The sequence below is a fragment of the Theropithecus gelada genome, chromosome 19, assembly GCF_003255815.1.
Source record: "Theropithecus gelada isolate Dixy chromosome 19, Tgel_1.0, whole genome shotgun sequence".
In the NCBI taxonomy this organism is placed as follows: domain Eukaryota; kingdom Metazoa; phylum Chordata; class Mammalia; order Primates; family Cercopithecidae; genus Theropithecus; species Theropithecus gelada.
Window position 1 is genome coordinate 24,648,916 of NC_037687.1, and position 13,080 is coordinate 24,661,995.

At 53.1% G+C, this 13,080-nt stretch overlaps 1 protein-coding gene across 2 annotated transcripts; it reads right to left on the reverse strand.

Moving 5' to 3' along the window:
• Positions 1-855: 855 nt before the first annotated feature.
• On the reverse strand, positions 856-10,472 carry KPTN (kaptin, actin binding protein). Of its 2 annotated transcripts, XM_025367682.1 has the most exons (12): positions 9,904-10,472; positions 9,475-9,557; positions 9,268-9,352; positions 9,139-9,193; positions 6,626-6,701; positions 6,435-6,508; positions 5,973-6,082; positions 5,541-5,618; positions 3,366-3,441; positions 2,471-2,606; positions 2,198-2,380; positions 856-1,259 (listed from the first exon to the last, which is right to left on the reverse strand). In XM_025367682.1, exons 1-12 carry the CDS (start codon positions 10,124-10,126, stop codon positions 1,131-1,133), a joined length of 1,308 nt encoding a protein of 435 aa, XP_025223467.1. In that variant the 5' UTR covers positions 10,127-10,472; the 3' UTR covers positions 856-1,130. The 2 variants fall into 2 exon arrangements, with proteins under 2 accessions (XP_025223467.1, XP_025223468.1); XM_025367683.1 differs by lacking the exons at positions 9,268-9,352; positions 9,475-9,557.
• Between the last annotated feature and the right edge of the window lie 2,608 nt (positions 10,473-13,080).

Below are 13,080 nucleotides of genomic sequence, written 5' to 3' on the forward strand. Positions count from 1 at the left end.
AGGCGGCTGAGGCAGGAGAATCGCTTGAACCGGGCGGAGGTTGCTGTGAGCAGAGATTGCGCCACTGCACTCCAGCCTGGGAGACAGAATGAGACTCCGTCTCACACACACACACACACAAGACCACAGGCAAGGCAACTCCTACCACCACAGGCTGGGAGAATCAGGCTTGTCTTCCGGCTCCCTGGGCCCCCAACCCCCTGGGCATTTTAGATTAGGTCTAAGCTTAGCCCTTTCTAGCACGGTCTAGCCTGAAAGTCTTCTCCCTGGGTCTTGCCTCAGTGCTCCCCACTGGGAACTCAGCTCACTTTCTGCTGGGGTTTAACCCTGGCCCCTTGCAGGGGTCTGGCCATACCTACTTTTTGTTGGGGTCCAACCTCAGCATTATTCATAGGGAGTCTAGCCTCAGACCCTCTGCTACAAATGGACCACTGCTCTCCCACAGCAGGCCTTTCTATCCACAAGTTTTCCTCTAAACGCTCAAGCTCCTTGCCTTTCCACTGGGATCTACCCTCAGATCTAGGTCTTTCCACCGGCGTCTCATGTCAACCCACTCCACTAGGGTCTAACCTCAATTCACTTGCTGGGGTCTAACCTCAGTTCTTTTCCTTCCACTTTACATAGTCTGTTCCACAGCGGTTTAACTTTAGCCTTTCTGCTAAGGTGTCACCTCATTTCTTTCTCTCGGGTTCTACCCTGGGACCTAACCTCCATCCTGTATCTGGGTCTAGCCTTGGATTCCCTCTCCCCCAAATCCGTCTCCCTCAATTCCTCTGGGTGAATCCAGCATCCAACACAGAGCCAGGCATACAGCAGGTGCCCACCAAATGCTTGCCGAACAAAATAATCGAGACAACTGGGAAATGCTGTTCTTCTGGACATATAAATAACCATCAGTTAGCCAATTCTCATCGAGAGTGGACAGGGTGGGTCGGGATCATCCCTGCTTTCAAACAGGGACACTGAGGCACAGAGAGAGGAGTGGGTTAGCTGGGGTCTCAGGGCACAGCTTCACCACCCTGGGGAGGTCTGAGGACAGCATCCTGTCCTTCAGGACACCCCCCACCAGCAGGTGGCGGTGAGCACGCCATGAGTCGCCCCAGGTCTGGGGAGAGTGGGTGCGTGGGTGCTTAAGAGGCTGCATTCTCAGCTGGCCCTGCACCTGTCTCGTCCTCCGACCCCTGTAGCCGACGTCTCCTCTGCTCCACTTGACGTCGAAGCCGGGTCAAGACCAGCTCCGAGGCCTGGATCAGGCTGTGCTGTGGGGAACAAGAGAAGGAGGGGGACGGAGCTGAGGAAGAGCTGCAGGGGGGGAAGGTTACATCATGGCGGGACTGTCTGGAGTGAAGCAACTCTAAAGGCCAGGAGCTCGGCTCAGGTGGGAGGGCAGAGAGCAGACCACAGTGTGTGGGATGGGAATGGGCCTCTGTGATAGGGGTGAAGGGGAGTGGCCTTAAGCGAATTTCTGGTGGGAGGGACAAAGCCTAGACCCAAATGTAAGGAAATGAGATTAGAAGGAACATAAAATGTAGCCAGGCATGGACGCAGGCGCCTATAATCCCAGCTACTCAGGAGGCTGAGGCAGGAGAATCACTTCAACCCAGAAGGTGAAGGTTGCAGTGAACTCAGATCACGCCACTGCACTCTAGCCTGGGAAACAGAGCAAGACTTTGTCTCAAAAAAAAAAAAAAAAAAAGAGCCGGTGGCTCACGCCTGTAATCCCAGCACGTTGGGAGGCCGAGATGGGCGGATGACTTGAGGCCAGAAGTTCAAGACCAACCTGGGCAACATGGTGAAACCCCGTCTCTACTAAAAATACAAAAATTAGCTGGGCACGGTGGCGGGCACCTGTAATCCCAGCTGTTTGAGAGGCTCAGGCATGAGAATCGTTTGAACCTGGGAGGTGGTTGCAGTGAGCTGAGATCGAGTCACTGCACTCCAGCCTGGGTGACAGAGCAAGACTCTGTTTCAAAAATAAAAGAATAAAACAATAAACAAATAAATAAATCTCCTTCACCAGGCCGGTGCCCCCACCCCAGCTGCTGTGAGCGCTCACGGGTGCCCCTTTCTCCTGGGAGCTGTCCTGGCCGCTAGGAACTGCCTACCAGAAATGTGTTCCTCCCTCCCCTGGGAGGCGGCCTGCACCCCCTGCCCGGAACTGCTGAGGCCAACCCTTCTCCCCGAGAGCCGGGGTTACCTGCAGGATGTGCACGCCCTTCAGGGAGACCACGGCAAGCTCCTGCAGCCCGTCCCCGGTCAGGTCCACGTGAGCCATGGCCAGCAGGGGACTGGAGAAGCCCCGCTGCCACAGCAGGCGGAACCCGCGCTGGGCCTCAGGGAGCCCCGACTCTGGGCCCTGGTACTTATAACACAGCAGTTCCTGCAGGGGTGGAGAGTGAGGTCACACAGGTAGACGGGGAGCACAGTGGAGGGAGGCCGCTGGGTGGTGGCTCCAGCCGTCAGGTCCCACCTGTCCGTAGGTAGCCACCAGGACTTCTGGCCGCCCATCCAAATCCATGTCGGTGACCAGGCCGCAGAGGACGCTGTCAAATTGGTCACTGCCGGGCAGGAGAAGCTGGTCTTCAAGGCCCCGGTGCAGCAGGTCCCTGAGGGTCCCAAATGCAGCAGACAGACTGGGGTCAGCTTGCAGTGCCCGGCACCCTTGGCAGACGCTGAGCTGGGCACCGGTACTGCTTCCCTTCTCAGGCCTAGACACACTGGTCCTCCGGAAGCCTAGACGTCATCATCTCAGATTTGGACATATTCATAGATCCAGCGAGGGGTCAACCTGTGCACTCAAGCCCTTCACCTCCGGGACCACCTCACTCCCAGATGGAAAGCCACAGGGTCCATCTGGGGATTCAGACACACATGTCCTCAATCTAGACACCCACGCTGCCTTCATGGAACCCCAAAGAGGGCTTAGCCCTGGCCGGACACCTTCACCACCCCTAGAGGGGTGCCAGAGCTGGCCATAGTCGCTTCCGAGAGCTGACTGGGAAACGTTCCCATGTAATCATGTTCGTGGTTTGAAAGCCACCGTGGCGGAAGTATTTACACTCTGGAAACTCTGGTAAATGCTACAAACCTGGGCTTTCCTCGTGCATAGCCAGTGATTAGCCATTTGCCAGCACACCTACTACATCCACTCCAGGGGGCATCTCTGCTCCCACTCCCCCACCTCAACATATTCCCTGCAAGTCTAGACTTCAATATTCACAGCCCCCGCCCCTGGGTCACAAGTATCTTTACTTTCCAGCTCTGGGTAATCCACCCAAAGGAACTTACTGTGGAGAATGACAAGGTTAGACCACAGCGCAAAGAAACAAGGTTAGGCCACACCCATGTGTCTCAGGCCCCCTTACCGATACACCACTGCTGGCTCCAACATGCTGGCCACGAGCACGCTGTACTCATCCTGTGCTGGCCTGTCCTTGGTCTCTGGAGAAGAAACATGAATGGTAAACCCAGCACTCTGAGAGGTCGAGGCGGGTGGATCAGCTGAGGTCAGGAGTTCAAGACCATCCTGGTCAACATGATAAAACCCCGCCTCTAGTAAAAATATAAAAATTAGTCAGGCATGGTGGCAGGCACCTGTAATGCCAGCTACTCAGGAGGCTAAGGCAGGAGAATTGCTTGAACCTGGGAGGCGGAGGTTGGAGTGAGCCGAGATCGCACCACTGCACTCCAGCCTAGGTGACAAAGCGAGACTCCGTCTCAGAAAAAAAAAAAAAAAAGAAGAGGGGAATGGTTTTGTGGGGACAGGTTCTGGGCTCCTCGTCATACCCCAGGCCCCTTTAATGACAGACATGCAGGTTAGATCTCTGGAAAAACTCTTGAGGCTGTGTTACAGAGGGAGGGTAAGAGATTGGCCTATGAGAGAAATTATGAACGTCAGACATCAGAAGGAGAAATAGGTGTTAGATGATAGTCTGAGGCTCCGGGTGCGGTGGCTCACGCCTGTAATCCCAGCACTTTGGGAGATCGAGGCAGGCAGATCGCCTGAGGTCAGGAGTTCGAGACTAGCCTGGCCAACATGGTGAAACCCCGTCTCTACTAAAAACACAAAAATTAGACACAAAAATTAGCCCGGTGTGATGGCATATGCTTGTAATCCCAGCTACTCAGGAGGCTGAGGCAGGGGAATTACTTGAACCCGGGAGGTGGAGGTGACAGTGAGCCGAGATTGAGCCACTGCACTCCAGCCTGGGCGACAGAGCCAGACTCTCTCTGGGGGGAAAAAAAAAAAAAGACATTTGTGCATGTATGTTTACAGCAGCCCTTCACAACTGCAAAGATGTGGAACTAACCTAAGTGGCCATCGACTAATGAGTGGAGAAAGAAAATGTGGCATATATACACCATGGAATACTACACAAGTCATAAAAAGGAATGAAATGTTGTCTTTTGCAGCAACTTAGATGGAACTGGAGATCCTTATCCTAAGTGCAGTAACACAGGAGTGGAAAACCAAAAAATGTATGTCCTCACAGAACAGGGAGCTAAGCTATGAGTACACAAAGGCATACAGAGTATATGATGGGGTGTGGAGATTCAGAAGCGGGAAGGTGGGAGAGGGTGTGGGATAAAAGCTACACATTAGGTACAACAGACGCTACTCGGGTGATGGGTGTATTAAAATCTCAGAATCCATCACTATAGAATTTATCCATGCAACCAAAACCACTTGTGTCCCCAAAGTGATTGAAATAAATTTTTTTTTTCTTTGAGACGGAGTCTCACTCCGTCACCCAGGCTGGAGGGCAGTGGTGTGATCTCAGCTCACTGCCACCTCCACCTCCTAGGTTCAAGCGCTTCTTCTGCCTCAGCCTCCCGAGTAGCTGGGATTACAGGCGTCTGCCACCATGTCCTGCTAATTTTTGTATTTTTAGTAGGGATGGGGTTTCACCGTGTTGGTCAGGCTGGTCTTGAACTCCCGACCTCAGGTGATCTGCCTGCTTCAGCCTCCCAAAGTGCTGGGATTACCGTGCCTAGTCAAAACTTTTTTAAAAAAGCAAAATGCCAGTCAGGGACAGACGCCAGTAAAGGAGCAGGAATGATCAGCATACTGGGGAAAAGGCTAGACTCTGAGTGGTGGGACGGTGGTGAGTCCAGGAGCATAGCCGGGAGCTAGACTGCAGCAAGAGACACAGTGAAGGGGCCACAGAGTGGGGTGAAGAAGTTCCGATGTGAGACGTGCAGGTTAGGGTACAGAGGGAGAGGTGGACGCTCAGCCCCAGGCTGCGGGGCTAAGGTTACACCAAAGTGAGGAGAACAACTCTGGACCCTAACAGAAAATATATGGGTTAGGCCCCATGTGCCAGTCCTGGAAGTTAAATTCACAGGAGGGGAGGGGAGGGAAGAGGTGCACTGTAGTTCAAGGCCTGGAGTGGGGGATCCAGGAGGGAGGGACTGGGGGCTGGACACTTCGGGAGAGGGGTGCAAATCTGGGTGGGAGGACCCAAGAATGCAGAGTTGTCTCTTCCCCCGACACGTTCCCTCCACCGCTCTCTCCCCATCCCCTCAAACCCAGAGCTCACCCTTGGGGGCCGAGAGGCTGAACACGATCACTCGGGAGATGGGGCCGTCCTGCAGGACCGACCACATCTGCAGAACCTCTGCGTGGAGAGCGAGGACTCAGAGCCCCAGCCCCACCCTGGTCCCGCCCCCAGCCCTGAAACTTTTGCCTTCCCCACCACCGTTCAGCCCCACCCTAGCCCCGCCCCTCCGCAGCTCTCAACCCCACCCAAGCCCCGCCCCCAATCCCCACCCTCATCCCTTCCCCCCATTACCCTACCTCACCCAGCTCCAGCCCTTGGCCCCACCCTAGCCCCGCCCGGCTAGCCCCACCCTCATCCCTCAACCCCTTTACCTCCCTCTCCTACCCCACCCAGCTCCAGTCCTCAGCCCCACCCTGGCCCCGCCCCCAGCCCTCAACCCCACCCCTTACCCCGCCTCACCGTGGCCCTCACCTCGACTCTGCTGGTCCACGTGGGCGACACGGACATAACCACTCTGACAGCCCAGAGCTGAGAGGCGCCGGGACGTGCCGGGGAGGTTGTGGACGTCCAGCCAGAGGACGCTGGCGGGCGGATGGATGGACAGGACCGAGGGCCATTGCTGGGCCCAGCCCCGCCCCTCTGCCTCCCCAGGGGCAGTTGCCCCTCCCTGTAGCCCTGGGACCCTGATGCCTGATTCCTCCTGGATAATCCTCACCGCCCAATTCCTCTGGGGTCAATTCTCACCACCTGAGGGCCGAGTCCACCTCTTGTTTTTTCTGGTGTCACCCCTGCTGATCAATTTCTCTGAAGTCATGCCGTGGACTCGTTTTTCTGAGCTCCTCCCCGGTGCCCAATTTCTCTAAGGTCCCACCGCCTGATTTCTCTGAGGTCACTGCCCCGGTCCCCAGTGGCCTCTTTCGGGGCCTCTCCTACCTACTGGTCAGGTTCGTCAGCTCTGGGAAGAGGTTTTCCACGGGCTGTTCCTCAAACTGATGCAGCCCCTCGTTCTGGGGGAACCAAGACCCACCCCACCCCCGCTTAAGTCAGTTTCACACATATACCCACCCAGCGCCAGCCCACAGTGAACCCCACAGGGCTCTGCCCAGCACGCCTCCCCGCCTCACCTCCTTGTAGAGATGAACAGCCGGGTCATTCCCACTCAAGAGAAACACGGTCTCCAGTTGATCCCCGACCTGGACCCTGAAAGCAGAGAAATCTAGAACCCAAGGTAGTGGAATCCATGTGGTCTGAGAACCAGAACTCTCCTCTTGCAAAAACCCCGGCCTGTTGAGAACCTTAATATTCTGGGATCCAGACACTAGACCCAGGGTTAGAATCTCAGGGCTCAAGCTCCTGAGTACTCTATCTCCTTGAAATACACAACTGTAGAAACGAGCCCTCAGAGAATCTCAGAATCAGGGAATGTACCTCCCAATCTCAGAATTGAGGGAACATGGCTTGCTAGAACCTCCCACTCTTAGAGCCCGCATCTACTCCTACCTTCGCTCTGTGGATTTAGGAATGGAATGTGGAACTCTAGAATGAACTGTAGAACCTTAGAAAGCTAGGACCTCTTCAATCTGAAACCCCAGTATTCTAGAAGTGCTGTTTTCTGTCTCCTTAGAAATACTAGAACTTCTAAAATTTGCCATCACAGATTTCAGATTCACGGAATGATAGAATATCCAAATCCTAGCAAGAAGAACATTAGCGCAATTAGAATCTTCAGTTTCAGGAACTCTCACCTGTTAGACCAGGGGTTGGCCAACTATGACCTGTAGACTAAATCCAACCCACTATCTGTTTTTGTAAATAAAGTTTTATTGGAACACAGCCACATTCATTCATTTACACAGTGCCAATGGCTGCTTTCTGGCTACAATGGCAAAGTGAGTAGTTGTGACAGACTGGCCCTCAAAGCCTAATATTTAGTATCTGGACTTCTACCAAAAAAAGTTTGCCAACCCCTGTTCTAGACCATCTGCGTTCTGGAATGGAATCTAGAACTCTAGAATGGATTCCACACACGTTGGGGTTCTAGCACCTTGGTATTCTAGATGGTCTATGTTCTATCTCCTTGAAAGATGAGAATGTCGCCGGGCGCAGTGGCTCACGCCTGTAATCCCAGCACTTTGGGAGGCCGAGGCGGGCGGACGGATCACGAGGTCAGGAGATCGAGACCATCCTGGCTAACACGGTGAAACCCCGTCTCTACTAAAAATACAAAAAATTAGTTGGGCGTGGTGGCGGGCGCCTGTGGTCCCAGCTACTCGGGAGGCTGAGGCGGGAGTCTGAGGCAGGAGAATGGCGTGAACCCAGGAGGCGGAGCTTGCAGTGAGCCGAGATCGCGCCACTGCACTCCAACCTGGGTGACAGCGAGACTCCATCTCAAAAAAAAAAGAAAGATAAGAATGTCAGGAATTTATCATTACAGAACCTCAGAAGATTCTGTCTTCTATCTTACTGTAGAACATTCAAATGCTGGAATCTTAGAGCTTACGACTCTAGAAAACTTAGCATCTCTGATCTTGGAATGTCGGACTCTAGAACGTTAGAATCTGGGAACTCTAGATGTGCAGAATTCCCAGAATTCCCAGGTGCTCCATCAAGTCTCTCAGATTATCTAGTTCAGGAATGGCAGGGTGGCGGCCCCTTGTCCATCTGGTCTATGGCCACCTTAAAATCATGATGCTTGGGCCGGGTGTGGTGGCTCACACCTGTAATCTCAGCACTTTGGGAGGCTGAGGCAGGCGGATCGCCTGAGGTCAGGAGTTGGAGACTAGCCTGGCCAACATGGTGAAAACCGATCTATACTAAAAATATAAAAAGTAGCCAGGCATGGTGGCATGAGCCTGTAATCCTAGCTACTCAGGAGGCTGAAGTAGGAGAATCACTTGCACCTGGGAGGTAGAGGTTGCAGTGAGCTGAGATCAAGCCACTGCACTCCAGTCTGGCAACAGAGCGAGACTCCATCTCAAAAAAAAAAAAAAAAAAAAAAAAAAGCACGATGCTCTAAAAAACAAACATAGAATCTGATTGCGGGCAAGTTCGTGGTCTCCACTTAGCTACAGCTTTCCAACCTCAGCTGCATATGCGTGTGTGCACACATGCTACCTGTTACATTATACTTGTGCTTTCCATTCTCACATGACCTCCCTGGTCCCCAAAGGCATTTTAGTTTAATTTAATTAATTTATTTTTGAGACAGAGTTTTGCTCTTGTCACCTGGGCTGGAATGCCGTGGTGCAATCTTGGCTCACTGCAACCTCCACCTCCCAGGTTCAAGTGATTCTCCTGCCTCAGCCTCCTGAGTAGCTGGGATTACAGATGCATACCACCATCCCGGCTAATTTTTGTATTTTTAGTAGAGATGGGGTTTCGTCATGTTGGCCAGGCTGGTCTCGAACTCCTGACCTCAGGTGATCCATCCACCTCGACCTCTCAAAGTGCTGCGATTACAGGTGTAAGCCACCGTGCCCGGCTGGCATTTTAGTTTTCAATCTCTAATCTAGTACAACCTCTTTATTTTCCAGAAGGGGAAACAGACTACAGGGGTCTGTAAGTAAAGAACGGGTTTGAGAGCTCAGGGTTTCTACATTTACAGTGGGGTGGGCGCAGATGCCCAGGGGACACTCACTCTGCATGGCACAGCTGGAACGGAGTGAACTGGAGCTCCAGGTTCAGGCAGCTCTCTGTAGGGACGGGCACGTGAGCATGGGGGACCTGCTGGGGACCCTCTCCCTCCTCCCGTCCACGCCTCACTCACGGGCAATGGAGTCAAGGTTGTACTCAGAGCCGGGCTCATAGTCGCAGTAAATGTTCAGGAAGGGGCTACCCTTGTCCCCTGAATCCTGGGGGAGGACACGGGGTTCAGGGGAGGGCAGGGGTGGCAGGTGGGATCTGGGGCAGCTCAGTGGAACTCACCATGTGTGTAAGGAGGAGGGCGAAGGGAGGTGGAGGGGGCTCTAGGTACCTTGATGAACGTGATCCCCACAACCAGACCTCGCTTGGGGGGTGACTTGTTGAAAGTGTCAATGGAGACAATCTCCGCGTCCACTGGGAGGGGAGAGTTCTAAGTTCAGTGTCAGGCAGACTCATGACTCCGATCTCCCAAACATGGTGAACTCCGGCCACCGCAATGATCATGCCCTCTGGTCTGAGTCCTGACCGCCATCACCCGACCTCTGTTCCCTGGGTACCAGGGATCCTGACCTGTAAGTCTGAAGAATCCTGAAACCCTAGGCTCATCCAGGCCCCAACTATGCCTGCCTCCTGATCCCAGTGACCCCATTAAACCACCCCGATTCCATTCTCCCAGCACGGTGACCCGGCTCAGAGAGAGCCTCAGAAGCCTTCTCAACACCACGTTCCAGGGCCCTCCCAGCACCATAGCGCCACCCACCGGGAATGTAGTTGAACTGCAGCTCCTTGGCCACTGGCCGGATTTTCTGTCGGAGGTCTTGGTAGCGGAAGCCGAGCACCTTGCCTTTAAGCGTGGCGGCCAGCAGCTCCCCGCGCCCGCCGGCGCCGCCTGCCAGCCCATACACATTACTCTGCGACGAGAAGCGCGTGAAGCTGTCCTCGCGCAGCGGACAAGGCCCCGCGGCCACGGCCGCCTCCCCCATCACGCCCCTCAGTTACGCACCCTCTCGGCAGCCCCTGCCGCAACCCGCACTACCCAACCTACGACTCTCTAAGCGACCTGAACCGCCGGGTGCCCGGCCGTTGCGCAGGCTGATGACGTACAAGAAGCTGCTGGCGTTGCCCTCTCCCAAGATGGCGGCCAGATTGCATACTCGAGTCTCCCAGGCAACTTTGACCCACTGCGCCTGCGCACTCTTCTCCTTTCCATTTCTGGACCAAGTGGCTGCCATAAGGAGTCTGTGACTAGAGGTGGGAGGTGGCGGCCACGGCTTCTCGCTCTATGCTGTGTGGAAGGTCGAATCATCATCATCGTAAAACTTAATATTGCCCTTATGTGCCAGGAACTACTATAAGTGCATTCCATATAATTTATTAAAAATTTGGAAGGGGGTGGAGGTAGGTACTTAAATCCATTTTACAGATGAAGGAATTGAGGCACAGAGGGGTAAAGTAACTTGCCTAAGATCACACAGCTAGTAACGAGCGGTCAGTACTGGAAACCAAACAAGGTAATTCCACAGTTCACTTTTTTTTTTTTTTTTTTTTTTTTTTTGAGACAGAGTGTTGCTCTGTCACCCTGGAGTGCAGTGGTGCGATCTCAGCTCACTGCAACCTCTGCCTCCTGGGTTCAAGCGATTCTCCTGCCTCAGCCTCCCGAGTAGCTGGGATTACAGGCGCCACCACACCTGGCTAGTTTTTCTATTTTTAGTAGAGATGGGATTTTGCTATGTTGCCCAGGCTGGTCTCTAACTCCTGACCTCAGGCGATCCACCCACCTCGGCCTCCCAAAGTGCTAGGATTATAGGTGTGAGCCACCTTGCCCGGACCATACTTCATAATCTTAACAGTATCACCTTTAAAATAATGAATACATTCTTCTTGACCCCAGGGAAAAATGATCCAGCTATAATAACCAACTCTTTTATCGAACACCTACTTGGTGACAGTCATGCTGGCTCTGATAATCTGACTCCTCACAATTGTTCTGCAAGGGCCTACTGTTACCCTCCCTGCTGGTTCACTTATTCAGGATTCATTGAGTTTTTACTGTGTGCCTGGACATCCTTTGCAAATCTATCTCACTAATCTTTGCAAGAAAGAAACCTCTTCAAAGGGGTTTATTATCCCAGTTTACAGAGGATGAAATGGAGGCTCGGAAAGAGTAACTCCACTGACTGACTCATTAGTGGTGGGGACAGGATGTAAACCAGGTGTTCCCCAATCTGGGGCCTTCAGGGGTTCCTATCTGTGCTTCTTTGTCCCTAGAAGGCCACGAAGGTTTGGGTACTCTGTGCACATCTGTGTATCATTTCCAGAAAACATGGGTTGGCCAGCTGTCCTGGACACCTCGAGCACACACAGACTGCAAGCTCCATGAAGGAAGCAGCTGATCTCCCTTGATCACGGTCTTATCGCCTGTACCTGGACCACAAGACCTGACACAAAGCAGGCATTCAGTAAATTTGTGTCAAAAATCACAAACCATGTGCTGAGCACGTAAGAGACAGCAAATGGAAAGTTCTCAAAGGCAGACTGGATAAGGGAGGTGGCAAGAAGGAATTTGTGATGATTCCAGATTTCTGGATGTGGGGAGAAGTTCCTGGAGGGTAGTCTGGGAATGCCATCAGTGCTGCTGTGTTCCCAGGGCCTGGCATGCAGCAGGTGCTTAGTGAATACTTGCTGAGGGAGTGGCACGTGGGTCTAGTGCTCCTTCATCAGTGCGTTTCCTTCAGGTGTCTTCCCTCCCTAGTAACCTATAAGCCACATGTTGAGCGGATGAATAAAAAAATGAAGTTACAGGTTAGGAAGGAATCATTCTGTTCAGAGGTTTCCAATCCTAACTGCACACTTGAACCGCCTATGAAGCTTTAAAAAGCAAACCAAAACAGGCTGGGCGTGGTGGCTCATGCATGTAATTCCAGCACTTTGGAAGCTGAGGCAGGCGGATCACCTGAGGTCAGGAGTTTGAGACCAGCCTGGCCACCACGGTGAAGCCCTGTCTCTACTAAAAATACAAAAATTAGCTGGGCGTAGTGGCACACACTTGTAATCCCAGCTACTCGGGAGGCTGAGGCAGGAGAATCACTTGAACCCGGGAGGCAGAGGTTGCAGTGAGCCAAGATTGCACCACTGCACTCCAGCCTGGGTGATAGAGCGAGACTCTATCTCAAAAAAAAAAAAAAAAAAACCAAAACAAAAACCCAAAACAAAAGGGTAGGAAACCTAGTCAAACCGTAATTTATCAGAGTGCGGCCCCAGCCTGGATACTTTTATTATTGCGCCATGATGCCTAATTTTTGTATTTTTAGCAGAGACAGGGTTTTGCCATGTCAGCTAGGTTGGTCTTGAACTCCTGACCTCAAGTGATCCACCAGCGTGGGCCTCCCAAAGTGCTGCGATTACAGGCATGAGCCACAGCACCCAGCCCCATGCCTGGATACTTTTAATGACTTTAAAGCATAGTCAGGGCTGACCATCACTGATTTAGGTCATGGATGGCAGAAACAGATTCTCACACTATCCTTCAGCCACTGGGCACAACGGGGGCAGACATGGTAATCAATCTGAGGTCTCAGGAGTCTTTGCTGCCATTATCAATGCACTGGAGCTGTGGGAGGAGCTGCAGGGGACAGAGGAGCAGGGCAGATGTCAGGGAATTTGAACCTCGCCTGCATTTCTCTAGGCTTACTGGGCTGCAGCCCCTCTCCCAGGAGCATACCCTGGTTTCCTAGGCAGCCCCTCCTCTGTGCAGTTACTGCCCCTGCTCACTTCCTGACACTTTCCCATCCTGCCTGAGCACTGAGCCTCCTCCAGCCCGTCTCCTCCATAGTGAGGGGCCCTGCGCAGGGCAGGGTAAAGCACATGCGTTAACAGACAGGTCCCCCAACATGCACATTGTGGAGTGTGGTGGAGGCAGCTGGTTCCTGCCCACTTT